This window comes from Rhinolophus sinicus, linkage group LG10 (assembly GCF_036562045.2).
Source record: "Rhinolophus sinicus isolate RSC01 linkage group LG10, ASM3656204v1, whole genome shotgun sequence".
NCBI lineage: Eukaryota > Metazoa > Chordata > Mammalia > Chiroptera > Rhinolophidae > Rhinolophus > Rhinolophus sinicus.
The window spans coordinates 108,442,386-108,470,017 of NC_133759.1; the positions used below are offsets into that span (position 1 = coordinate 108,442,386).

At 49.7% G+C, this 27,632-nt stretch overlaps 3 protein-coding genes across 11 annotated transcripts in view; all 3 read left to right on the plus strand.

Moving 5' to 3' along the window:
- Positions 1–5,523, plus strand: part of MMD2 (monocyte to macrophage differentiation associated 2) — a 28,638-nt gene extending 23,115 nt beyond the window's left edge. For 4 of the 8 annotated variants that reach the window (XM_019753657.2, XM_019753656.2, XM_019753658.2 and 1 more), the window contains one exon: positions 946–5,523. In XM_019753657.2, coding sequence (XP_019609216.2) covers positions 946–1,149 — 204 coding nt within the window. In that variant the 3' untranslated portion in view covers positions 1,150–5,523. The remainder of the gene's footprint in view (positions 1–945) is intronic. The other 4 variants (XR_012489926.1, XR_012489927.1, XM_074313983.1 and 1 more) reach the window with 2 other exon arrangements.
- The window catches only part of RADIL (Rap associating with DIL domain), a 64,932-nt gene that overhangs the window by 6,684 nt on the left and 30,616 nt on the right, over positions 1–27,632 (plus strand). Inside the window, exons 1-2 of one of the 2 annotated variants that reach the window (XM_019753631.2) lie at positions 11,217–11,387; positions 15,408–16,005. In XM_019753631.2, coding sequence (XP_019609190.2) covers positions 15,471–16,005 — 535 coding nt within the window. In that variant the 5' untranslated portion in view covers positions 11,217–11,387; positions 15,408–15,470. Of the gene's footprint in view, positions 1–11,216; positions 11,388–15,407; positions 16,006–27,632 lie in introns of those variants that run through there. The other variant, XM_074313977.1, reaches the window with a different exon arrangement.
- Positions 16,034–27,053, plus strand: PAPOLB (poly(A) polymerase beta). Its single transcript, XM_074313980.1, has one exon. It carries the CDS (start codon positions 23,376–23,378, stop codon positions 25,299–25,301), a length of 1,926 nt encoding a protein of 641 aa, XP_074170081.1. The 5' UTR covers positions 16,034–23,375; the 3' UTR covers positions 25,302–27,053.

Genomic DNA, 27,632 nt, shown 5'->3' on the forward strand with positions numbered 1-27,632 from the left:
GCACAGCAGGTTCTTCTAACTCCTCAGTCCACTTGAGTCCCTTTAATAAACAACCACTCAAGTGGCCCTCATCTCCGAGGGCCAGCACCACTACTTTTTTCTTACTAGTTTTTGTGTTTTTTCTCTAAGATTTTTTTGTCATGGGCACGTATGACTTTTCCAAACTTGTGACAAAATGTACATAAATTTATGATTTTAAGCGTTTTTAAGTGTCCAATCAGTGACATTAAGTATATGCACATTGTGCAATCATCACCACCATCCGTCTCCAGAACTTTCTCACCTTCCCAAATTGAAACTCAGTCCTCATTACACACTAACTCACCATCCTTCTTCCCAGCCCCTCGTAATTTCTATTCTGCTTTCTGTCTCAATGAATTTGACTCTTCTAGGGACCTCATAGAAGTGGAATCACACAGCATTTGTCCAGTTGTGACTGGCTTATTTCACTGAGCATAATGTTCTCACAGTCTATCCATGTAATAGCATGTGTCAGAGTTTCCTTCCTTTTTAAGGCTGAATAATATTCCATTATGAAATAGCAGGAATAACATTTTGTTTATCCATTCATTCGTCCACCGATGGATGCTTGGGTTGCCTCCACTTCGGGCTGTTGTGACTAGCGCTGCTGCAAACCTAGGTAGAGCAGTACTTGTCTGAGTCCCTGCTTTCACTTCTTTTGGGTATAGAACCAGATGGATTGCTTTTTAGAAAAGATAAAAAGCTGTAAAACATTCTTTGCGATTTTGATAGAAATGTGTTATGTGTGAGGATTAATGTGGGGAGAACTGGCAGCATCAGGGTGGTGAGACGCCCGACCCGGGAGTTTGGGCTGGCTCACCATCCATGGGTCTTTTCTTTTGGGGTGGTGGGGGACTGGCCGGACGCTCGTGACTTTACTGGCCACTCCTCTGACCTGTGCCCCACCCTTGTCCTTGCTGACAGCCCAACACCGAGGGCCTCTGGGAGCTGGTGGCCGGCGGGGCCTTCTACTGTTTGGGGACGGTGTTCTTCAAGAGTGACGGGAAGATCCCCTTTGCCCACGCCATCTGGCATCTCTTTGTGGCATTTGGTGCTGGTACCCACTACTATGCCATCTGGAGGTACCTCTATCTTCCCAGCACCCTGCAGGCCAAGGTGTCCAAATGAGGTGGCCCAGACTGCACGGACATTTGGGCTGTTGGAGCAGAGCATCATGGGACGTGTTTCTCTGAACTTTAGCCCAGAGCACAGCGCCCAGGCCTGTCTGCCCTCCCACCGGCAGAGCTTTTGATGGATCCGAGGTTACTTCTGGTGACAGCCAGACCGTCCCTTGGATCCCAGGTGAGAAAGAAAGCATTTGGTCATTGTTACAGAGGAGAAATTAACCCTGTAATGCATTTCTATTCTAGACAAGTGTTTCCTAATACAACCGACATTAACATCTTCAGAAAAGGGAGCGGACATTGTCCTGGCAAAGTGGGGAATGATGGGCCAATACGTGCTTCTTAAGGTCCTGAGAAACCCAGCAAGGAGTCCAGTGAGTTGCTTCTACCATGTGGCCAGGGCCTCCTTCTCTGCGACCAAAGTCCTGGCTGGGGAATGGACCCCTGTTCAGGGAAAGTCACCTGGATTGTAGATCAGGCATGGTGGATATCCGTGACCATGGCCGACATCACCAATCAACTGCTGCATGGGTGGTATCAGAATTCTGAAGCCGGTGCTCTGGGCAGCCACCACCAATCGGCTTAGCACTCCTGATGGCACCTCTTTGCTTCACGTGCGGTGTGCCCTGGGGTGGGAATGTGAGCAGTCGGGTTAAATGCCTCTATGTGAGGGAGCATGTTTATCGCCACTGCCTCTCTCTTGTCCCTTTTGGGGAAGCTCCTGGAATGGCAGAGAGGAGAGAGCAGTGGGGGGTGGGGAAGCTGTTACTTGGCCATTTCCTCTCATGCCAGAAACTCCAGAGAGAGTCTGAGAGCCGTTCATTGCAGGGCAAGCAGATCCTGGGAGCTTGTGTGCCTGACCAGGCATGGGGTTTACGATGCCAACATTCCGCTCTCACTTGGCGCCAGTCACTGGCCCTGAGAGGCTCCTCACATGCTGCCCAGAGGGAAGGCCTCGCTCATTGGATGGGGCCCTGGGCCGTGTCCACAACATCCTGACCTCTGGAGCACCTAGTAGGCCCGGGGCAAGGCTTTTGGGGCCTGTCTTCAGCCCCATCCAGGCTGGGCCGGCACACAGACATTTACAGGGGAAGAACCCAGGCCCAGCTCCCGGGTCCGAACTGGAATCACAGGGTCTCTGGATCAAGGCTCAATCTCAAGTTAGATGAGCCTCAGTCTGTGACTCCCCACCAGAGTCAGTGGGCAAAGACAGGATGCCGTATGCTTAGTTCTGGTACAGTCCAGGATATCTCAGGGCTCAGACCTCTGTTGGGAAGTGGGGGGTGTCCCCACACTGGCTTCCTGCACCACAGGTGCTAAGAGGGCAGGGAGAGGTGAAAGGGCTGGGAGATGGGTATACGTAGTGACTTAGTCAAAAAGGCTCTTGTCAAATTTGCCACAACATACTGTGCACCGAGATGCTGCAGTGCAGGCCCCGGAGACAGCATCATGGGGTCCTGAGAGAGCCCGTGACAATCCCAGCAGCCACCTGCAGGTGAGCACACTGATGCAGGGATACGCACAGGAGTGTAGCAGGTGGGAGGGAAAGGAGCAGGAAGCTGGGGCGGCAGAGGCTCCCGTGTGGAGCTCCTCCCGGGCCTGGTCTCTGTGCTCCTGGCTTGATACACGCTCACTCCATTGATTAGTTCCAGTTTCCATAGGTCCAAGCTTGATTGGCACAGAGGCAGGAGGCCTATTTGTGACATCTCTGTCATGTAGCCTCTGGAAAACTACAGGAAAGACTGAGAGGGAAAAAGACAAATGTCGTAGATTATGAGACCAGTTTGACATCAGGAATGCCTCAGAGGGGTCTTGGGGGTCCCTGGGGGCCCAGACCAAATGTTGCTGAGAACCACTGATCTAGAGTGTTCCCTTCATTTGGTAGCTGGCAACATGCCATTAGCCCATTTGGCCGACCCTGGAAACGTGGGCAGCACACGGAGGTAGGAGGGTGTGAAAGTGTCTGGGGGACACTTTCGATGTTGAGGGCAAGCCCTGTGTCTCTATTGGTCATTGTCAATCCCCAGTGCCCAGCACAGTGCTGGCACTTAGTAGGTGCTCATACAAGTCTGTGGGTGAGCTGAGGAGGGTGGGAAGGCTTGGCCAGGGAGCCTTGTGTAAGGGCTGGCCCCTTTGTATCCGGGTCAAAAGAGGCAAGTTCATAGCCATGGTCTGCGTGGGCACGGCCCTGGCCTTTGCTCTGGGAGACTCTGAACGTTGGAAGACAAGTCAGAGTGCTAACGGAGGCTCCCAGGCTAGATTTTCCCAACTCAGGTTTGTAGTGAACAACCTTGAGTCTGCCCTGAGTGGGTCTGCCAGCCTGGAGTTACAGGACGAAGGAGACAGCGCCCCGGGTGAGACCAACAAGCTCGGGGTGGCGGTGAGTGTCACGGTGACCTCTGAGGAGGGGCCCTGAGACTCAGCAAGGCTCATCTGTGGGTTGAGGGAGAACTCATCCACTGGGACGGGGGTGGGTGGTTGTGTTCTTAAATAGAAAGACATTTTTCATTAATATTTGCTTCTTATAAAAATTTCAGAAAATACTAGGAAGGTAGAAAATACGAAACACAATTTCTCTGCCTCAAAGAACCACTCTTACTCTTTTAGTGGCTTTCTTTCTGTGTCTCCCCTACTCAGTGCACAGTTTTTTACCTTGCTGTTTTCTTCTCTTGCCATACACACTTTCGCATCCTACTGTTTTCACTTTTCAAGTATTTCCCCTCATTATTTCAAACCCCTTGTAAACATTATTTTACAAGTCTACCTTAAGTGGATATACCACAATTTATTTAACCATTCTTTTAATTCACAGGCGAGACATACCTGTGGTGAGGATCTTGCGACATAAACTTTCCCCCCAAATCTCATGCACTTTCTTTAGGCCACATTAAGAAGTTAGATGAAACCTGCCTCATGCGGTCTCTGCCACCGAGTCATGGCTGCCATTCTGCCTGCCGTCGTTGGACTGACCCCATCCCTGGGGGAGTCTGGGCATCCAGGAACCTAATGCCTGGGCACTGCCAAAGAGCTGGTTAATCTGGAAGATTTAGGAAGGCAACCCCAGCTTGAGGCATGAGCTGTAGGGAGGAGGGGCTGTGTGCCTGTTCTACAGGTGGTCTGGTTGGTTGACAGGTAGACAAGCCAGGTGCAGTTGTGGGAGAAACGCTGCTGGAGGCATAGCTGTGAGGGTCTTCTGTGATGACAGGACCTCACCCTGTCTGAGGCTGTCCACTGCGGGTGGGAGATGAGATGTCGATGAGGGTATCTGTGGGCTGTGCACGCTTCTGACATCCTGGAGACCGATCATGAATATTCCAGAACTGGGCAAGTTGTTAAACCACCGGTAGTGTGAGATTGGCCATGGTGGATGTATTTGTCAGTGTTTTCCAAACCTGTTTGATTAATAGCCATCATAGGAAATACACTTTATACTGTGATTCCAGTCTCTATATCCATCACTGAGATAGGACCTACTGTGTGCTGCACTGTGAGATTTCAGCCTGACCCTATCCATCCTATTCTACCTTATCCTATCCTGATCTAGGTCATGTTTTCAAGTTGCTGGTTGCAACCCCTAAATTGATTTTATGACCTGCAGGTGGGTCTGAACCTTCAGTTCTGGAAACTGCTCTTGTATTCTTCTAGGAACCCATGGTCATTGGTACTAGGTGCTTAGTGCCTATTGATTGGCAGAGGTCAGCATGGTGCCATCCCTCATGAGCCTGGGTGCCCTAAAGCCATATGGGGACAGTTGAGAAAGAAGTTCAGAGCTTCTGAGGATCTGTTTACTCAGAACCCTGACCCCGCTGAGAGGAATACAAGACCAGATTTGTACGTCTCTTGTGCTGGTGATGGCCCCATGTTCCGGGGGCCTTGGGGCTGGATGGCCATACTGGCTACCATTCGGGTGGGCTGGGAAGGCAGGAGGGAGAGAGTGGGCCAATTCGAAAAAGGAGCGGGCCCAGTTTTGGGAGGGCTGCTGTGCCTCAATGTGCTTTGTCAGATTTCAGGCTCTGACTGTGCCACGCCAATGGCAGCCAGTCCTGTTCCCACTGCCAGGTCTCACCGGGAATCTGCCCACTCCCACGCACAGGGTGCTTGTGAAGGCCTTTTTCTGGGGGGAAATGGGCTCTGATTGTCTTTCGTATTCACTTTTATAGACCTGTCATGTCTACAATGCTTGAGAATGGCATTTGTGGCATGCGTTTTAAAAAAAATGTCCTGCTGGTATTGGACCCTTTCTGTGTTTGTGAAATTGCTATTTTGTATTAACACAGTATTTGATAAACATTTGTATTAAGAATAGTCCTGCCAGTAAATGTTATTGTCTCCAGTGGAGTAGGAAGAACTTAAATAAATAAAAATTCAAGATGCCTCACTCTTGCTCAGTTGTCTTTTTAAAAATAACACTTGGCAATTCTTTTTATAAAAGCAATCTCTGTTCATTGTAGAAAACTTGGGATATTTAGAAAAGCACAAAGTAAATTAAAACCTTGTCTCCTGCTGTATAACAAATTATCCTAAAATACAGCGATGTAAAACAGCAGTAACCATTGTCTCTCGCAGCTTCTGTTGGTCAGGAATTCAGAGCCTGGGCCTCAGCGGGCGGATGTGAAGCCACGTCCACTCACGTGTCTGGTGGCTGATGCTGGCAGCTGGCTAGGCCCCCCCCCCCGCCCCCCCCGGGGGGGGTTGGCCAAACACCCTATTTTAAAATGTCAATTTTATTGTTCTTCAGGTTTGGTGAGGCCAGCAGATGAGATGATTGCCATTGAAAAGACAGTTTGTTACTCACAGTTCCCAAGAGGAGGGGGCGCGGGTGTCACACGGGGCCACACGGGGAAGCTCCTGGGTCCTTAGGAGGCAGAGGGAGAACAGGGACACGAGCCATTACTGTGGTTTCTGTGGTGGGAGCGGACGAGGCAGGGTGAACAGGCTTAGGACTGGCTGCTTGAATAAGTTCAGTGGGCTCTGGGCACAGGGGCTGTTCCTAGTTGTCTGGCATCCTGCCCTGGGTGACAACGGCAGGGTGTTAGTGGCCTAGAGTATAAGAGCCCACAGAGGTGGGGAGGGATGGTCTCCAGATTGGTTGGTTTGCATATGATGGGTGAGCTCACAGGTGCATTGTTTACCCTTTGCAAGAATTGGCTGACCCTGGGAGGGGCAGTCTCCCCATGCTTGGTAAGGCCCCAGATGACAAAACATCAGAAGAAAAGACGGGCTTAAAACACACCCACACGTGACTTCCCCATGTGGCATTGGCTTCCTTACAACATGGTGGCTGGGTCCCAAGAGAAACAGAGAACCAGGCAGGAGACACAGAAGTCATGCATCATCACTTCTGCCACATTGTGATGTTCAACACAGCTAAAGAGGTCCTCCCAAGGTCAAGGAGAGGGCGTGCAGACGTCCTCCCCACCTGATGGAAGGGAGACTGTGTGACAGTGGGAGAAGAGCGTGTGGGATGGAACATGTATTGATGTGGCTATTTTTGGAAATTGTAATCTGCCAAGAACTCCATCACTCAGAAATAATCACTGTTAATATTCTTTATCTATGCTGCTTGCACATCTTTCTAAATGTGGTTTTACAAAAGAGGTAATCTGTCATTAAGGACATTCTGTGATCATGGGCAAGACACCGGGTTAAACTAGGGGCTCTCACACATTCCTTTCTTTTCAAACTAGAAAGAAGATCTCCAGCTGGACAAAGCCTTTCACCCCAAATTTGAAAAATGGCCACTTGTTCCCAATTCTCAGTTTTAAAAAAAAGTTAATACATAGTATTTTCTCAATCTTTATTATTTTTCTCATATATACATCATACACCAAATGGTACTGACAAATGCTCACAGGCAACAAATCAGTAAACAAATAAAAAAATTAATAGTAACGGCAATGTCAGACCCACCCAAGGATATTTGGTTCTTCAACTGTATGTTTTCCTGAGGCCATGTGTTCCTGTTTGGGACTTTATGTTGTGACCATATCACACAGTCATATTTTAGGCCGATGAAGTTGATCCTCATTCCTACAAGGGTTGAAATACAACTTTTCAACATGTTCCCAGTCCCGAGAGCACTACAATTTCCAGAGGCTTCAGCACACAAATAGTTTAATGACCAGCGGGTTAGGTAATTTCTTAAGTCCCACGCAGCCTACAGATTTGACAGTTAAGTAAATATGGCTCAAATTTCTTTAGAACGGACCAAATACTCAAGAGTACAGTAATTTCACGTGCTCTATTTTAATGGTATTGAAACCTTTGTTTCTTTCTTTCAATTGAACAAGTCCACTTCCCCAGCTTCATTTCCTGTCTACATGCGAGTAATGGCTTTGAATTAGTCTTTTCCAGTGAAATGTCTCACCTGAACTCCAGATCCCTACAGCCCATTTCCTACTGGGTATCTACAGAACAGAAACGTCAGACTGAAGGATGTCAGATATCATCACTGTCGTCCTGCTGGTCTCACTCTGGTCCCCACACGTTACCAGCACCAGGAAGTACTAAATTGTTGACTGAAAGTTGCTCAGCATATGGTGCAGGAAGAAAAATAACAATTGCTGTTTTTGGCTGATAAGTCCACACGGAACAACCAAACCCAAAGCACTGCTATTTATAGGCTGTGCTGAGTTCATCCAGAATGGAATCCTGAGGATTAAATCACTTGTTTTGCCAGCCCCTTCTAATGATGCAGATGTAACAATCTCTAAAAGAAAGGCTAGGATCTAAAGCTGTCCCTGTGCCTGCCACCACCCGCCCTTCCTCTCTTTTGGCCCCCCAAAGCCCCATCTTTCTGCCCTTGGACCAGCCATCCCTTGGGAACCTGCACTTTGACCTTATGGAGATGCTTTTCCTGTGGGCTCATTTGGGCCTTTCCGTTATTGAATCTCAGGACTCTGCCGCCCTCTGGTGGCCACAGAGGGTAGCTCAACACTCCACCTTTGCCCCGCGTATTTCCAAAGATACTCAACCCAGAAGTTCAAAAACTTGTTTTGCTTCTGCCCATGAGCCAGGTGTTGGATACCAAGATGCATACAATTCACTTCTTGCCCTTGAGAAGCTTCCAGTTGAGAGAGAGGGTGAGAGGTGAGATGGGTGGAAATCTATTCCTTTGTTTACTCATTGAACAAATATTTACCGAGCACCGGCTTGGTACCAAGCACAACAGTGAAGAAAGCAGATGAGGCGCCTGCCTTTATGGAACACAAACCCTTGTTAAAAACACAAACGGTGATAAATGCCTATCAGTAAATAAAACAGGTAATGAGATAGGGAATGACTGCTGGGGTGACCGTCCAGATAATGGTCCGGAGACAGTAGTGGGCTGTTTTAATGAGAGGAAGATGCCACATGCAAACACGACAGGAAGAGCATTTTAGGAAGAGGAGACAGTAAGGGGAATGGTTTCAGAGGAAGGGATGAGCTTAGAAAGTTTGAAAACAGAAGTCCAGGGGCTGGAGATCCATGGTAGAGGCAGAGAGCAGTTGGAGCGGTCAGCAGGGGCCAGATGGGATAGGGTTTTGCAAGCTCTACTTTATTCTGAGTGCAAACGGGGGTTGTTAGAGGATTATAGGTGAGGGGTGACAACATCTGCTTTGTATTGAAGGAACATAGTTTGCTGTAATGTAGACTTGGTTCAATAAAAAGATAAAAGGCTGTGGCAGCCCATGGGAGAGGTGTGGAGCCAAGTCTGGAGTCAGGGAGAACTTCCTGGATAAGGTGTATTAGCTATCGTTGGATAACAAACCACCCCCAAACGTAGTGGCCTAGATGAGTAAAGAACATGGCTGGCTTGCAGGGATGGCCAGTTGGTGCTGGCTGTTGGCGGGAGGCTTTGCTTTCTCTCTGGGGGTGAGTAGATTCTCCCAGAGCTAGCCATCCAACAGAGAGCAAGGGCGAAGCTATGTCTTTTATAATTTAGCTCTAGAAGTCACACTGTCTTTTGGCAACATCTTATTGGTTGCATAGATCAGCCCTATTTAACATGGGAGGGGACCCCACAGGTGCATGAAAACCAGAAGGTGTGTACCATGGGGACCACCTTCGAGGTTGCCTACCACGTAAGTAACACTTAATCTGAGTCTTACAGGATGAGTAAAAATTGGCCAGATGATGAAGTTGGTGTGATGGGCTGAACTGTGTCTACCTAAAATTCGTATGTCGAAGTCCTAACCCCTCGGACCTCGGAATGTGACTTTTTTTGGAGATAGGGCCTTTAAAGAGAGAATTAAGTTAAAACTGAGGTCACTGGGATAGCCCTAATCCAATATAACTTGTGTCCTTATAAGAAGAGGAGGTTAGGGCACAGGTATGCACAGAGGGACGGCCATGCAAGGACACAGGGAGAAGATGGACATCTACAAGACAAGGAGAAAGGCCTAAGAAGAAACCAAACCTGCTGGCACCTTGATCTTGAACTTCTAGCTTCCAAGACTGTGAAACACTAAATTTCTGTTGTTTAAGCCACCCAGTCTGTGGAATTTTGTTACGGCAGCCTGAACAGACTAATACAGTTGGGAAAGGAGTTTCAGGGCAAGGCACTGGCTGGGCAAAGGCGTAGAGGTGTGAAACAGTGTGGTGGCACCAAATAGTTGGCATTCCCAGATCCTGAAGAGGGGGGCCCGCAAAGTTTGTCTGTAAAGGGCCTAATAGTAAATATTTTAAGCTTTTTGGGCTGTCAGGTCTCTGTTGTATGAAAAAAGTTATAGACAATGTGTAAACAAATAGATGTAGCTGTGCTCCAATAAAACTTTATAAAAACAGCAGATCAGATTTGGCCGAAAGGCTGTAGTTTGCCAACCCCTGCTAAAGAGGGGAGTGGGAAGGAGTGGGAAATACCTTACAAAAAAAACATAGGCCTAAACCCAGGCTCTCCTTCTGGCCCTGATATTTGGCTCTTCAGGGTCAAGGTGAGGGGAGGTTGTATATAGCTATGGGGAGCCCTGTAAAGGTTCCTATGTGTATGTGGGGTGTCCTATAAAAAGAATTATTTAATCACACAGTCCCGGCCTCTAGCTCTAGCTTTCTGACCTCTCTGAGCCTCTATATTTCCTCATTCGAAAAGTGGTAGTAATATCTACCTCGCAAGAGTTGATGTGAACTGTAAATGAGATGACCTAGGTAGAGCTCCTAGCACAGGGTCTGGCATGTAGTAAGTGATCCGTAAATGTCTGTTCCCTCTTCCCATTGGCAAATATGGGGTTCATACTGCAATAGCTATCAACCAACAGGTTCACTCCCAGGGTCAGAATTCTGCATCTTTATATCCGAGGCCATGTGACTCCCCCAGGTCTAGATGTGAACTGTGTGATACAAAGGGACCTACCTGTCTGTGAGAAGCCTTTCTCCAAGGTGAAACCCCAGCCGGGGGACTGGTGCCAAACTGAGCTCTAAGCTTCTTTTAAAACATGTTATCCAAGGAAGGCGGTTAGGCCCGAGCTCCAGAGCTGACCTGGCCCGGTTTTGCATCGTTTTAACAAGAAGAGTGCCATGATCTGATATGTCACTTAAAACTCTGGCTGCTGGGTGGGCAACAGATTGTAGGGGAATTGAAACCTGCCATCCTCATCCCCTTTCCATGTCTCAGATGTTCATATGTCTGGTCTCCCACTTCCAGTAAGCGCTTGCTTGAGCCTGCTCCCTTCTTTCCTTAGTCCTGTCCACTGTAGAACTAATAGGTGGAGACAAAACACAGCTCACTTGTCCCCCAGAGCCTGAGGCCAGCACTTGGTACCCTAGTTTAGCACTGGACCCGCCCCTCCTGCCGAGGCCCCGCCCCTTGAGCTGCGCTGGGGGAGTGCTGCTTAGCTCTGCCTCTCTGCCACCAGCCCCGCCCCAGCCCTGGAGCGCACCCCCTGACTTCAAGGCCACACCCACATCTATTAATTGGCCAGCAGGGGTCGCCGGCACTCAGCCCAACCCGTCACCGGCTCCGCCCTTTCCCTTGAGGCCCCGCCCACTCGAGTCTGGGCCCTGTCCATTGGGTGGCCTGCAGGAAGAACCGGCGCCCTGCCCTCCTCTTTTCGCCGCCTGCCCTCCAAGAGGCTGTGCCCACCTAAGCCCCGCCCCCTGGAGGTCCCGCCCCATCCGTTAAGCTGCCGGCAGGAGGCGCCGCAGAGCTCGGCGCTCGCGGGTCATCTGCTGGGGCTCAGGCTAACGGCGGGTGTCGGAGGCGCGCGAACGCTGCTGTGGCGGCGGCGGCGGCGGTGGGAGCGACGACGGCGGCGGGCTGGGCTGGAGGTGAGTTCAGGGTGCGCGAGGAGAGGCGGCGGAGGCGGGGGCTGCTCGGCGGTGGCCGGGGCTCCGGGGCGTGGAGGCCGCAGGACGCGCGCTCGGACAGCGGGGCCCTCACGGGGCATCACCCGGGCTGCCCAGGCCAGGTTATTCTGGTTGCCATGGAAACCGGCCAGCTTTAGGGGCCCCGACGTGGCCCTGGGGGGGCGGAACCCGAAGGGTAGCCACGCGAGCGAGGGCAACCCAGCCTTCGCGTTCCAGGGTGTCGAGTGCGGCCACTGTCTCCTGCGACCCTTGGACCTTGGCCCTCCAATCCAGGGGATCCCCGGGCCTTAGACTCCCTGGTGTTCCCCTTGGACGGTGTCTGGCAGCGGGGGCGCCGCGGGAAAGCAGTGCGCAGGGGTCCACACCCTCCTTCCAGTGTCGGCGTGACATCCCCCCACCCCGCCCACAGCCCGTCCGGGTTTTCCTGTTCACACAGCAGCTCCTTCCCCACTCATGCCAGCTGAAAAGCATTGTCTCCCAGCTATTTCTGTACCACTTCCAGCCCCTAGACAAATACTGCATCTAAGAAAACAGATGCTCAGCTGGAGCTCCTGGGGAGTCGGAGCAAGAAACTGGCTTATTTCCCATCAGGGAGCCGGTTGGTGGGGCCCTTTGGAGCTGCAGACCCGCTGGCACAGGCCCCAGCACCCTGCCAAGTGTTTGGTTAATCTGAATTGCCGAAAAGAATTTTCCAAGTCGCCAGTGATTACAGGTGTCTCCTGTTAGCACGGGCCACCTCTTGTGCATTCCAGAGAGGAGCCAGTCCTTAATCCCATTGGCAGAAAAAGTCAGTCCCCTCTCAAGAAGCTGGCATGTCAGAATTAAGTCTGATTAAATTATTTTGTATTTAAAAGCATGGCTCTGGCTGGAGCTATCAAGATAGGATGGAATAAAGCAGAGCCTGTGAGTCTACCCTCTTCCTTTCCTGTCCTGGTGGAAACTCGAATGGATTCCACATTGCAGTGCTGGAATGGCCATGTCCTCCGCCCATTTTGTCAGCCTCACACTGACCTCACTCACTGCACTCACTGGTGTGACTTGAGCTTGTTTTCATCAGAACTTGGACTCTTCCCTGAGAACAAGAGAAAAACATTCTCTAAGAGAAGCAACAGCCAGCGTCCTACACCCTTGGGACCGTGTTCCCCCAAATATTTGTGTGAAAGAGGAGAGAACTGAGCAGAAAAGGGAAAGGCGGGTCCTGCCTCCTCCAAACCAGGTCTGGTTACCCAGGGCATGCCCCGCTCTGTAGGATAGTCCTGCACGCTTGCCCATTCTAAAAACGAGTCTGTCCCATTTTGACAAACAGGCTGTACTCTGCCTTGTGAAGGAAGGTGACGAGTGAACAAGTGACTGTCAGTGGTTACCCTCTCAAAATGGTCACAGAGAGAATGACCATAAGGAGAAAAAAAGCTTCCTGGTGAAACAGATCAGGGTCAGTGTTTACTGGGACTTCTTGGGACTTAAGAAGGCACAAATCACGTTATTCCCCCCTTGTTTTCTGCCCTCCTGTTGACGTTGCTAACTTTGCCTCAATCCAACACCAGGGACTGCTGGCGAGGACGGAGGGGAACTCACTGCTCAGGCCCTGGGAGGGGACTAGCAGTTGTGCATTTGTAATTTTTTTTTATTAGAGCCGAGTTGTATAAGCTTCAGACCTTACAGACCTGGACTCACCCTGGGTGCAAAATAGCAATTCACTTCCCAATGTATCTGGGGCATTTTAGGCCCCTGTGTTTGCTTCATGGCTTTTCTGTGACATGGGGTTTTTCTGCTTAGATACGGATTCCGCAGTTTTCCACGTCGTATTTAAATTTGCATTCAGACATCATCTTGAAAGGCAGAGGCTTCTGAGCCACAGCTGCCTGCCACTTTGGGTTTGGGTCGGGACCCTGGGGCTCTGCTTGAAGGAGGCAAGGTAAGGGGAGCATTTATGGTGGGGCGGGTCCTCTGAGCGAGGGGTGTCCTGAGAGGCACATGTTGGCAGTTTCAGAGGAAGGCTGTGTGCCTTTCAGAAGGCTCGGGTTGGAACTGGCAGTGGTTTGAAGCGGCTGGTGTGGTGTGCGAGGCCTGCACTTGTCATGGGCCTACTCTCTGAAATGCTTTGCTGTAAATTAAATCGAGGCCTTTCTGTCCAAGGCCCACCAGGGGAAGCCATAGCCAGCTCTGGCCTCCCTAGGATTTGACACGGAGACTTGTCACACATGCCTCAGTGGTGGAGAAATGAAGTCTTTGACATATTAACTCCTTTACAGTTTCCCTCACTTGAGGCCAAAGAGAGCCTCGTTCTGCTTAGGACACTTCAGGTCTCCAGAAAGCCAGTTGACAATAAAGGCTTTGCAGTGGTAAGGCATGAGCAGTCGGAACAGGGGGGATGTCCCCACCCCCAAAAAGGCAAAGGTCAGTGTTCAGAACCCAGTCTGGTGCGTGAAGCTATCAGAAGCGTTTGGAAGAGTTTAGGGTCCTCTGACAGACGAGAGCTGGTTCTAGAGGAATTGAAGGGCGGGTCTGCTTTTCAAGCTTCGGTCATGACAGCCTTGGAGGGAGTGAGAGACTTGAGAGGATACGACTAGGCCTGGGTAGATTTCTAGAAGGAAACACAGGTCAGTGTCAGTGCGGGCAGCCTGGATGATTTCACTGTTTGGGTGCCTTGGGTTCAGTGTGGGCCCTATTCTCTGGGGGCTCCCTAATTGCCTTCTCCTGCCTTCAGCAGTCACCTTCACTCCCCAGAAAGCCTTTTTCAGTGCCTGCGGAGCCACAAGGGAGTCGCGACTGAAAGTGTTGACGTCAGCTGAGTTTAGTGCTGACATTTGTCACAGTGGCAGGTGTCCAGTGCTGCCAGGTCCTCACTGGGACCTGGGCACTGTTTCCAGAGGCTTCTAAAAAATGGGCTTGTCTTCTTTGGTCTGTCTGCTTTTGTCTCTGGTGAAGACGCAAGCATAGAAGTGGGGTGCCATAGGCAATGTGTGCAGTTTTTAGCCCTCAGTCAACTTGGTGTAGAGTTTCTGTGTTTAAGAAGCAGAGACACCTTCCCTTGGCCATGCCCTCCTGCTCCCACAGAATCTGGGGGTGCCTGATAAACTGTCTCTTTAGAATCTGGGTGCTCGGAGCACCAAGAGCACTAGAATGATGATTGTATGACACCCTGAAGCGTCTGGGAGCTGTTCCCTAATTTCCCCACCAAGACGGCGTCTGTGGCCTGGACAGGGCCCGAATACCAGGCAGGACGCGGTGGGCGGAATGCATACATTCCAGTCATGCCTCCCCGGTTCTGGAAGAGCCCTGTTGTGTCCACTATGGTTGTGTGGACACTGTAGTGCTGCCGTCCGAGGGACACAGCTCCTCCAAGCCAGGCTCGGTGACCTAGGAGCAGAGTGCTGGGGGTTTCTGTTTGGAATGTCTGGCCGCTTTTCACTGTTCATGGGGCTGCAACTTGGCCCGCTTTCCTCGTTCCACTTGTTTGCGCTGAATTTCCCGTGTCACAGGCTGTGGTGCAGAAGCGATTGCGGTCAGGGAGATTGGCACGTTGTACTCTCCATTGTTTGTTACTTTTCTTTGGGTGCGATGTGGCGAAGGAGCCTACAAGTCCCGCCCTGCAAGTGCAGCTCGTGCCCACGGGCCGCCACTGTTTGTCTCTTGGCTGCCCACCGCGGCCTGCCTGTGCCCAGCGCTTCCCACACGTCGGAACCCTGCAGTAGAGTGTGTCTTACCTTTTGGTGACTGCATCATGTTTCCTAGTGGTGGCTTTCCTTGAAGGGCACTTTAGCCCATTCACACCTGCTTTGTCCTCTGTGGTCCCCACCGGCTTCAGCCATATCCTCACTCAGGTGCTCTGTGGGGACTCAGCAGAGGGTGGCATGCCTGCTGCCTCTGTTGGGGCACTGGCCCTAGATGGTCTATGAAGTCTGCTAACGGTCATGTGCGCCTCATTGGCGCTGGCGGCTCCTGATGGCCAGTGCTGATCCACCTGCCATTTCCTCTCAGGAGACGGCCTTTTCCTCACCGCTGGCTGAGCCTGCAGTCCTCGCCCATGAAGACTGGCCCACCATGTTTTATGGGACCCACTTCGTCATGTCTCCACCCACCAAGAGCAAGCTGAAGCGGCAGAGCCAGCTGCTGTCCAGCGTGCTGTCCCGGACGCTGAGCCACAAGTACCGTGACCTGGACACCACCTTCGCCAACCTGGGCGCCAGCGACGACCCTGCGGAGCTCTCCACCCAGCTCTCAGCACCTGGGGTCCTGAAGGTGTTTGGGGACAGCGTCTGCACGGGCACCCACTACAAGAGTGTCCTGGCTACCGGCACGTCCAGCGCCCACGAGCTGGTGAAAGAGGCCCTGGAACGCTATGCTCTGAGCCCCGAGTGCGCCAGCCAGTACGTGCTGTGCGACGTGGTGGGCCAGGCCAGTGGCCACGGGCAGCAGTGGCAGGCCGAATGCTTTCGGGTGTTTGGGGACAACGAGAAACCCCTTTTGATCCAGGAATTATGGAAACCCCGAGAAGGCTTGTCCCGGAGATTTGAGCTGAGAAAGAGGTCGGACGTGGAAGAGCTGGCAGCCAAGGACGTGGACACTATGACGGCAGGTGAGGAGGGGGGCGATGAGGAGAAGCAGGGGGCGGGCTAGCGAGAGACGATGGAAAGGCAAGAGGCAGGCTCTTCCCGGGGGACAAATGGGAAGGTGTGTTTGCTCTGGAGGAGGACAGGCATAGCCTCTGGCACACGTCTGAGGACTTCCTCTTAAATCCACCCCTTTCACTGTGGCCGTCTTCAGACTGCAGGACGCCTGCCGGCTTCTCTGTGGCTCCTGGGCAGTCGCACAGTGTTGGGATGACAGAGTCTTCCTTTTGTGTGAGGACCGTTGTCCACGTCTCTGGCCATCGTGTCATTAGCTGCAGAGAGCAATGTGTCCAGTGCAGGCGCAGGCGCATTACGGGAGCCCCGCGTGCCCGAGGCGCGATGCACTGGAGAGGTGAAGGAAGCTGTGTCTGCAGAGGTGCAGGTGTGTTTGGGGATGCACAGGCTGGGGGCTCTGGGCAGCGGGAGGCCATGCTGGTGACAGCCCCGCCGAGAAGGTTATTGTCCACCTGAGGACTGCCAGGAGCAGCGGGCAGCTCCGAGCCCCTGCCCTAGGGCTGGGGGCTCCGTGGCCTGTGGGACACTGCTCTGTGGTTGCCTATGATTCAATTGGTGGGAAGAACTGATTATCTTAATAGGCAAGTGAAACAAAACATAAGTTTTTTCTAAATGTCAAAAGACTTAAATGTAGCTCAGAAGATCATATTTGACTTTATCATAGTTTCCTGTAGAAAACCGTGGCTTTACATGAACTTTACATGGCTTTACATGGCTTTACATGAACTTTATCTTATGTGGCCCAGGGTGGGAGGGGCCTTGGAGCCCTTGCAGATGAGTTGTGTGCATCCCCGGGGAGCCCACCTTGCACCTTTGGTGTGTGAAGTAGGTGGTTTCGGGGGAGGGGTGGAACTCCCAGGCGTTGGGGTCCCTTGGGCCTGAGCGGGACCGCCATGTCTCACAGTGACAGTGGTGTCAAGGTGGGGATTGGGCGGCAGCAAACCTCTGTTGCTTTAGGCAAATTGCTTCAGCTCTTTGGGCTTCAGTTCCCACATCTGGAGAACGGGGGCACGACTCTCCCAGTCACGGGGGTTCAGGACATGATGTGTACGCCGCACTTAGCACAGAGCTGGCACGGTGCTCAGGAAATCCCGGCTGTGCGGTATTATTATTACGATGACCACTTCCTGTACATGAGCAGCCAGGGGTGCGCCCAGGACGGGGTGCGGAGCGTCCTTGGACATGGAGCTGGGTTTGTCACTCACGTTGTTAGGGCTGGAACCTGGGGCAACAAAAAGCAGGCCAATGTGTAGTGAAGTTGCTGTTGTTGAGTCTCCTCGGCCCAGCGCCCCTGCGTCCCCCACTCCCCGGCCCCGCTTCAGGGCTTTGGTGTCTCCTCCTGACCCTCCTGGCCATGCCCCAGGGGACTCTGGGCCCTTCCTCTCCTCGTTCTAGAAGATGTCCCTGAGGCCAGGCCCACTTGTAAGGGGCCCGGGTGTGGGTGAAGCTTAAGGCTTTTGTTCTGTTCATTGTTTTCTTTGCTGAATGGGAGCAAAAAGCACTTGGGCTGGGGGCCAGCCCTGCCTGTCCTGAAGGTCCCTGAGCCCTGGAAAGCCTGCTCTGTGTCGCACCGGTGATGCCTGGAGGGGGACCGTGGGGGCCAGATGCCACCTATGGGAAGTGAGACTGTCTTCTGTTTACCAGCCCCTTTTAGACCCGTTGCTTTTACAGTAGTTGAGGCAAGAGAAGGCCCGTTGTGCACAGCCTATTCAACTTGGTGGAGGTTTTGCGAAATCTTCCCAATAAAGAGCCTATTGAACCAGCTGGTCTCACTGACACACTTCTCTGGCGGGAAGTGGCTTGTGTTACCTGCCCGGAGCAGGCTTCCCGGACCCCAGGGAGGCAGCCTTCCTTGCAGGCCTCCCACTTTGGGTGAGGTTTGAGCACTCTGTGCCCCCGGCCTTGTTGTCTGCCTCACTGGCGACACTGACCATCATGACGGCGTCCCAGGCAGGCACACTTGCTTCTGTTGTTAGAAACATGAAGGGGCCAGCTGAGGGCGGCCCGGGGACAGACGCACACGGCTCGGAGAGGCCTGCTCCAAAGCTGACCAGAGACCAGAACCTTTGAGTTAGCGTCTTGGCTTGGTCATTCTGATGACGCATGGGTCTGTGGACACAGAAGTGTATGCACACTCCCACACGCGCACACACTGAGCTGCTCGCCTGTGCAGACTGCTGCGTGTCTGTGGACCTGCAGGTGGCCTCCCTCACAGCCCTTTACCCCACTTCTGAGATCGTCTCACCACCTCTCCTCAGTGTGACCTGTCCACGCTTCCTGAGACCTGCTTGGTGGCCGACGAAGTGGCCCAGAGTCTCCCCTGCTGTCCTCACCAACAGTGGGAACCATGGAGAGACTCAAAGGGGCTGGGACTCAGAAGTGAGGAAGGAAGGGGTGTCGGTCGATGGTTGGTGACTGCACGTTAAGTTTGATGAGAGGATCCTGGGGTCATCTGTCTGCCCTCTGCTCACGTCCACTGCCTCACATACCTCCAGGGAGGGGAAGGAGGCTCCTTACCGCCTTCCTGTGATGAGGTCCCAGGATGCTGATGGTGCCACAGTGCCTGCCTGTCCTCTAGAAAGGGGCGCCCAGCACCGGCCTGTGTGTCACCGTGAGGCTGTGCAGTGGCTTTTGCTGTGGTGGAACCAATGGCTGTGGAGGTGGGGGCTTCAGTGTTGAGAGCGCTGAGTACGTAACCTGCTCCAGGCACCCAAGTCCCTTCATTCTTTCCCCAAAGAACAGGTGGGGTCGTCCTCCTCCCTCAGTGAGCACACAGTCTACATCTTCTGGAAAAAGTGGTGGGAAAGGGAAGGGACTGCCTGTGTGTGTGCATGGAATTAATGCTGGCCTTCCCGGGCGTCAGGCTCCTGAACACCATCCCAGGGATGTCCACGCGCCCAGTTATTCACCGCACAGTGAAAGACTCACCTGCTTGCTAGTGAGTTGGGCTCCCTGGCTGTGACGGTTTCAGAGTGAGCCCTTACCCAGAGCCACAGCGCACATCTGCTGGGCGTGGGCATGCGTGCTGGGAGCTCACCCCAGGCTGGTCTCCTGCACATTCACTGGGATTCCCCAGGGACTCAAGTAGGGACAGTAGGTGTGCCAGACGCTTCCCTGAGGGTACTGAAATCAGAATCCACCCCTCCTTCTTCACTACTGGGCCACTGTCACGCACCCATAGTAATGTGCTCGGGCACTCTGGCGTTTTGTTTTCCATAAATACTGCCTTTCACAGCTGCCAGCTTCCCCCTGATTTCCAGAGTATCAAAATATTGCGTATCAGTTCTGGGAGCGAGGCGGCTGGTGTAGGTGGGGCTGCAAAGCGGCTCTCGCTGTATTTTGCCAGCAGGCTGGTATTTAGGACCAGTGCCACGTGGAGAGGGCTCTGGGTCCTGTCACTGAGATAGAGACAATAATCACTTATGCTCCCTTTGGGGAGGGCTGCTGCCGGGCCATGTGGTTTTTGTCAACGGCTTGGGAAAGGCAAGAGAAAGGTTTGTTTGTGTTTCCAGGATGGAAAAGTGGATTCAGCTGATTTCTCAACCTCAGTTCCATGGACATTTTGGGCCGATAGTGGTATAGGGTATTTAGCAGCGTCCTGGACTTCCACCTACTAGATGTTAGTCGCACCCCTACCAGCTGTGGTAACCAGAAGTGTCTGTGGGCACTGCCAGTGCCCTGGGGGCAAACTGGCCCTGGATTGGGAACCACGGAATGGACTTAGCAGCCTGGACTCAGTTTGGTTGAGCTCAGTTTATCAGTCACAGCCAGCACCTCACTGTTGGGACCAGTGGCTGTGTGCCCTGTGACTATTAGGTGACATTGCCTCTCCTGGGGCATTCTGAGGGACTTGAGATACCACGAAAAGCCAGTGTCTTGAGGAGGGTGACGAGTGGAGCTTCCTTTTGGGCCTGTGGACGCCTTTCTATGTGGCCTTCGTGGCCCTCAGAGGCGAGGCACAGTCTGCTCCTGGGAAGCAGGGCCTGCTTTGCTTTGGGTCCCCTCTTTAGAGAAGGGGCAGCTTAGAGCATTTCTAAAGCCATTTTTAAAGCCACTGCAACTTCTGGTTCTCGCTGCAGGCCAGGCAGAGACCTCTCTGCATGAGCCATTGGGCTGTGACTCACTGCCCTTCAAGTGTCTGTGCGGCATCTGGCATACAGTAGGTGCTCGTTAAATGTCTGGTGAGGGACTGATGCAGGTTAGAGGAGTAAGCTCCTCTGTATGTCCCGGCTTCCCTGTCATGCAGGACTCCAGAGCTGCAGTCCATTTTCTTTGCAGAGGGAATGGGGACAGGGAGGTGGGAGGGTGGTATGCCGACGGCACACTGTCTACTTGTGCAAGTGGTGGCTTCAGCGATTAGGAATGCGCGGCTCTGCTACCTGCCAGCGCGACGTGCCAGCTCCTCCTCTCCTCCAAGCCCAGCTGGAGTGGCCAGCAGTGGCAGATGCGTTATCTCTGAGCACCCCAGGCTGTGTGTCGTCTTCCCACCTTGTCGCCCATGGACAGGCAGACGGGGCCTGAACACCTGGTGACAGAGGGATGATCGGGCTCCACCTGCAAGTTGTGTGACTCAAATCCTGGCCTCACGTCCTTTAACCTCGCTGTGGTCGTTTTCTTTTGGCATTGTTTTCTTCCACTATGAATCTGATTTTTAATAACTCTTATCTCAGGATGGAGGAGGAGATCTGGGTTTTTATCTGGATTGTAACTGCCTCCTGAGTCTTGAGTGAGACTTCCTTTGAGCATATTCTCAATGATAGAATCATTGTGGGATATGTTTATTTTATGTAGTTTGGTAAAAGGTAAAACAACCCCAACTATTTTTCATCAGTCTAAAACTAGAAAATTGAACTGAAAATGAATTTTTGAGGATTTTTAATTCAAAGAGGACAAAGTTGAATGATTAGTTGCTCACAGCCAGTTTCATCCTTTGACTCACTGCTTAGATTGAAAAAAAAAATAGCCTATTCTCTTGAGCTGGTGGTGCCCACCTGCGGCCTCCCTACTCCTGGGAGACTTCCGGTCATGGTATATAAAGGAGCCTCTGAAGGGAGATGCTCAGTGCTTAACACAGAAAACACAGGGAGAGAGCGTAACTGGAGGCATTTTCTGGTCTTTGTAACCAAGAAACTTAAGTTTAAGTTTCTGCCCAAGAAAGAGACATAGAGCCTTGGACCTGTAGAGGTAGGAAGTTGGAACTGAGACCCACTTCCCCCAAATATAGTTGGAACTCTTGAAGTGTGATGCATTGAATGAAAAGATGGAATCTGCCACCTGGTAAAAGGAGCTGACAAAGACTTATCTTTCTTTACCTGGGCTCTGCTGGGGAAAACTAAAGACTCTTGCTTAGAATTGAAAACCACTCATCCTCTCATGTGTTTGGGGTTGAAAACTGCACTACTTATATGGTCTGGATAGTCCCTGGATAAGACATTACAGTGTACATAATTTGACAGTGTCCAAGGACAACTGAGAGAAACAAAACAAATCCTCTTTGGAAGGACACGCCCTTCACACATGCATCCCAAGCCTTACCAGAGATGAGCTCACAACCCAAAATTACAAGACACATGAAGTGATGCCACTCTAAATGAGCCAGTAGGAAACAAGATGTAGAATCAGATCCTCAAGAACATTAGGAATTAAGACCATTTGTTATAGAATGTTGAGTAAATATGTTTAAAATGTTTAAAGCAATATAAAAGGCAGAAAGAAAACAGGTAAGAACAGAATGTCATCCAAAAAGGCAGGGAAGATTTGGAAAAGAACAAGATAATGCTTCTAGTATAATAATAAAAATATAAGCATTTCAATGGACACTTTAGTGATGGCTTAGACAGCAGACTGAATGCCAGTGAAGAGAGAATTAGAGAACTGAGAGGTGGATCTGTCATCACCTAGAAAGAAACAAGGTTTGAGACACGGAGAACAGAATGAGAAGGTCTATCACATGTCTACATGAAGAGAATCGAGAGAATGGTGGGGAACACATATTGCAAGAATATGCCTGAGAATGAAATATGCATTTCATTCTTCTGGAAGTCATGAAATGAAAAGCATGAGATTTAGGAATCACAGGGTATCCTGTGTAAGATAAAAAGGAATTTACCCCTAGCTACCTAGTGGTGGTATTGCAGGTGTGAAAATAAAGGAAAGCTCATTTAAAATGGAGTTGGGAAGCCCTGAAGTGGGCTCTACCCCACTACCACTCACCATATTTTACAGCCTACAACAGAAAGAAGCTTCCCTTACACATCTGGACAGCAAGAAGCTTACTTTGCTACTCCAGCAGGGCGAAGGAAGATTTTTCTCCTTGGCTAGCAACAGACCCAGCCAATGAGAAACTGCCATGACTCAGCCAATGGGAAGCCACTACACTTCCAGCTCCTGAACTCCTTCCTGGTTTCCTCCAGTGGACATTTTGCTTATAACATTCCCTCCCAACTCGCTCCTTTTTCTCTCCTAAAGTTCCCCTTCTTTGTTCTCCAGATTTGCGTGTGGTTTGCCATAGCTTGCATGTCCGGAATTGTAATTCCTCTGCCATTCCTGAATGAACTCATTGTTGCTGGTAAAATAACTGGCTATTTTATTTTTAATGTTGATACAGGACACTAGGACAGACATGATTTTTACAGCTGCCAAAAAGGAAAGACAGGCAAGCAGCAGGTTAGCCTGACTGAAGACTTCTTAACAGGAACCGTAGAAACCAGCACACAGCAAACAGGCCCTTTAAAGTATTAAGAAAACAGAACCGTCAGCCTGGAGTTGCAGTCCTGACTAAAGCATCATCCAGGCACTGGGCCACGAAGGACCCAGCGGGCGCTGCTTCCCACCGCAGACCCTTACTGTAAAGGGATTTTTAAAGAATGGGTCTTAGGTGGAAGGCCACCTGAAGATGCCCCTGGAGAGGAAGTAGATCTGAGATGTAAGAAGAAATGGCGAGCAAGGAAACAGATGGTAAGTCAGGGTAAACGTATACAACAGTGAAAAACAAGGCCCCAAACCAAGGCCCACACCTACCAGCCTGAAGCCCGCAGTGGACGCCTGGAAACTACAATCCCCGTGAGGCTCTGCGCAGCGCGCATGCGCCCTGACGTGTGCGGCGCGCGTGGTTCTAGAACGTCAGCGCCAGGGCCTGGGCGCCATGTTGGGGCCCAGGGGACAGTGGAGAGGCGCTTGAAGCGGCGGGAGAGACGCGGGAAAGGGTCAGACCTGGGCTGGTAGGAGCCCCGCCCCTCCCACCTCAGCGGATCATGACCTGGGCGGTGGTCACGGAGGTCGCGGTGGCGGGGTACGTGGCTTGGCGGGGCCAGCGCTAGAGATGATGCCATTGCCGGTGACAACCCCAGGAACACAACAGACCCCGTCGCCACCCAAGCACTGTGGCATCTCCTCCTCTATCAGTTTAGCAGCCCCCAAGGAGACAGACTGCATACTTACTCAGAAATTAATTGAAACCCTGAAGCCCTTTGGGGTTTTGGAAGAGGAAGAACTGCAGCGCAGGATTTTAATTTTGGAAAAATTAAATAATCTGGTAAAGGAATGGATACGAGAAATCAGTGAAAGCAAGAGTCTTCCACCAGCTGTAATTGAAAATGTTGGAGGCAAAATCTTTACATTCGGCTCTTACAGGTTAGGCGTGCACACGAAAGGTACGGACATAGATGCCTTGTGCGTTGCACCAAGACACGTCGACCGAAGCGACTTTTTCACCTCCTTCTATGAAAAACTGAAACTACATGAAGAAGTAAAAGATTTAAGGGCTGTTGAGGAGGCATTTGTACCAGTTATCAAACTGTGTTTTGGGGGTATAGAGATTGATATTTTGTTTGCAAGATTAGCACTGCAGACTATTCCAGAAGATTTGGACCTAAGAGATGACAGTCTGCTTAAAAATTTAGATATTAGATGCATAAGAAGCCTTAACGGTTGCCGGGTAACCGATGAAATCTTACATCTAGTACCAAACATTGACAACTTCAGGTTAACTCTCAGAGCTATCAGATTGTGGGCTAAGTGCCACAATATCTATTCCAATATATTAGGTTTCCTAGGAGGTGTTTCCTGGGCTATGCTAGTAGCAAGAACTTGCCAGCTTTATCCAAATGCAGTTGCGTCAACTCTTGTACGTAAGTTTTTCTTGGTATTTTCTGAATGGGAATGGCCAAATCCAGTACTACTGAAAGAGCCTGAAGAACGAAACCTTAATTTGCCTGTATGGGACCCAAGAGTAAATCCCAGTGATAGATACCATCTTATGCCTATAATTACACCAGCATACCCACAGCAGAACTCCACCTACAACGTGTCTGTCTCAACAAGGATGGTCATGATCGAGGAGTTTAAACAAGGGCTTGCTATCACACATGAGATTTTGCTGAGTAAGGCAGAGTGGCCCAAACTTTTTGAAGCTCCAAGCTTCTTTCAAAAATACAAGCATTATATTGTACTTCTAGCAAGTGCACCAACAGAAAAACAACATCTGGAATGGGTAGGCTTGGTGGAATCAAAAATCCGAATCCTGGTCGGAAGCTTGGAGAAGAATGAATTTATTACACTGGCACATGTGAATCCTCAGTCATTTCCAGCACCCAGAGAGAATCCTGACAAGGAAGAATTTTGTACAATGTGGGTCATTGGGTTAGTGTTAAAAAAGCCAGAAGATTCTGAAGTTCTCAGTATTGATCTCACCTATGATATCCAGTCTTTCAAAGATACAGTTTATAGGCAAGCAATAAATAGTAAGATGTTTGAGATGGACATGAAAATTGCTGCAGTGCATTTAAGAAGAAAGGAACTTCATCAGCTACTACCTAATCATGTGCTTCAGACAAAGAAAACACATTCAACAGAGGATGTCAGATTGACAACTTTGAATGATGGCAGCCTCGACTTGTCTGCAGACATTGAAAATGGCATGTCTGTGCCTTCACCTGCTAGGGCTGTGAAGACTGGCCCAGTGACTGGCAACGCTCAGGGCAGAAACAGTCCTGCCCCAGCTGTAATGGCAGCATCTGTGACCAACGTGCAGATTACTGAAGTTTCCTCACAACAAGTGAACCCCGGTGAAAGCTCAGGGGGTGCGTCAAGGGAAAGCATCTCTCAGACTGTCTCACAGCCAGCCAAGTCTCTGCCACCAAAGCCCACCATCACCAGAGTTGTTTCTTCAACACTTTTGGTAAATCATCCACCCAGGCCTTCAGGGAGCACAGCAACAAACATAGCTAATCCTATAGTAGGAGTCTAGAGGACAATTGTCACCTCATACAGAAGAAGGGACCAAGGAAGCCAAAACAGAAGAGGAACAGACAACCTCAAAAGAGACGGGTACAACTCAGGAACTAGTCAGACAGCAGCTTCTCTGTTGGCCTCACGGAAACATCCAGTGCAGACCTTTCCAATATCCCTGCTCTCCCTGGAAATCCTATTCCTGTTATCAAGAATTCAATAAAACAGATTGACTTGATAAAAACAAACTTAAGGGTCCATAAATAATGTCTGCCAACTCAGTCTGTTGTCGTCAGATGCTAAAGGAGGAGAATAAAGGTACCAAACGAGATACAACTCAAAATACGTAGGCTTATTTGGTAACGTCTTTTACTGGGCTAATCTTGAACAGAAGTCCAGGTTAGTACAAGAGGCTAGAAGTACTGTTATTCATATCAGATTATTAATGTCCACAACCACTGTATTAAGTATTTCAAAGGATGACTTACAGAGAAAACGGGAGAAAAAAGCCTCCCATTATATTGGTACCCATGACTCACATCTGGACTGGAGTTATGTTTGATGCACTATTGGGGGAAATTGGCAGCACAAATTGGTATCAGATCTCCTTATATTGATGCTGCACTTTATGTGTAGTATTATTATTAGAAAAGTAGAACTCATTTTAGAGTTTCCAGCTTGATGAATTTTGTTTTTTTTCCTGAAGCGTTTTCTTCATTATTAAGCTTCAAATTGGATACCATTGTGCAGTGGTGCACTCTACTTCAGAAAAAGCATAAAAGTACACCTAGCTCAGTCCCCGTGAGGTAGCCATAACTCTTCAAAATGAAATGTCAACTCATTGAAACAATAATTAGTAATCCTTTGGTTTTGATGGGACGTGATTAAGAAATGGCATATGGTTTTATCGGTAGAATGTTTTATAGTGCATACGATCACGATCAAACAGCAGACATTGTCTTGGAGCTAACAAAGCTCCATATTCTCATGTTCTTAATCATTTGTCCTAAAACAAAAAAGCTTTTTGTCTCCCCACCTCTTCTCTTTGCTTGTATGCACAAGGTATATGCGTGTTTCTTAAAATGTGAATGCTAATGTTTTCTTAACCATGATGTAAATGAATGAAAAAGTCTTTTTAAATCTGGACACAGCAAACCTAACAGGTTTTCCAGTTAGTGGGGTTCTGATTCCTCCCCTCCCCCAACTGTGTTCCTTTCTACCACATGTGCATTTTTCATGCTAAACTATAATTTCTTAAATCCCTTCTCTATACTTCCAGATTAATTTCCCCAAAGTTGGAATATAACCATTTTCCTTTGGGGCTATGCAGTAATTGACTTTTCCATCATTACTTTCTGATGTCTAGTACACAAGTTCCTGTTTCCCACATCTTTTCCCTGTGCAATCACCTTACCCTTCCACCACAGTCATAAATCAGGTGACGTGTACACAGTACCTGTGAATCTCCAGTAGCTGTGGTGTCAGGTTGAAATTGCCAGGCATAAATTTAGTCTTGTCATTGGGGAAAATTAGTTTATTAAATGTTTTGTGTTACTGTACTTGTTTTACTAAGCTGGAAACTTGGAACTTTTTAATTCTAGTTTTTATTACCTGAATATCAGAATTTTTTTCACATGATGTATGAAGTGTCTCCTGAATGGAGCTTGCTTTGTTTTGTAATATCTGTACTCTGTATTTTTCAAACACTATTTTGAAAACATATGTATTTCTCCACTAAAAACACAATAAAAACAAACAGTAAAGAAGTAAGCAAAGGGATTTAAATCTGACATTAACAGTTCAGATGTTCTTCCATTGTTCTGGAGGAGGGTAAAGACACTGATGAACTTTTTGACTTTGTTAAATTTAGAATTCATGTTACATTAGGAGAAAATGTGAAAGGTTGAAACTTCAAATCAATAAAGGTAAAACAGTGGAGTTAAAAAATCTAATCCAAAAGAAGGCAGGAAAGAAAGAAGGGAGGGTAAAGCATAGAAAATACCATGTAAAAGAAAATACAATCTAAGATGGTGGAAATGAAACCAAATATATCTGTCACTATATATAATAAATGGACCAAACTTCCTGACTAAAAGACAGAGATTGTCAGATTCCATAGAAAAACTAAGTCCAGCTGTATGCTATTTTATTTATGAGAGACACACTCAAAATGTAAGACATAAAAGAACGGAAAAAAGATACACTAATGAAAGGAAGCTGTTATGTAACAAGATCATCCAAACAGATTTCAAAGCAAAAATAATTTCTAGGAACGAAAGGGACCACTGCAATACTAATTGAAGAAATAATGCACCAGGAAAATGAAACAATTTAAAACTGGTTTGCACCT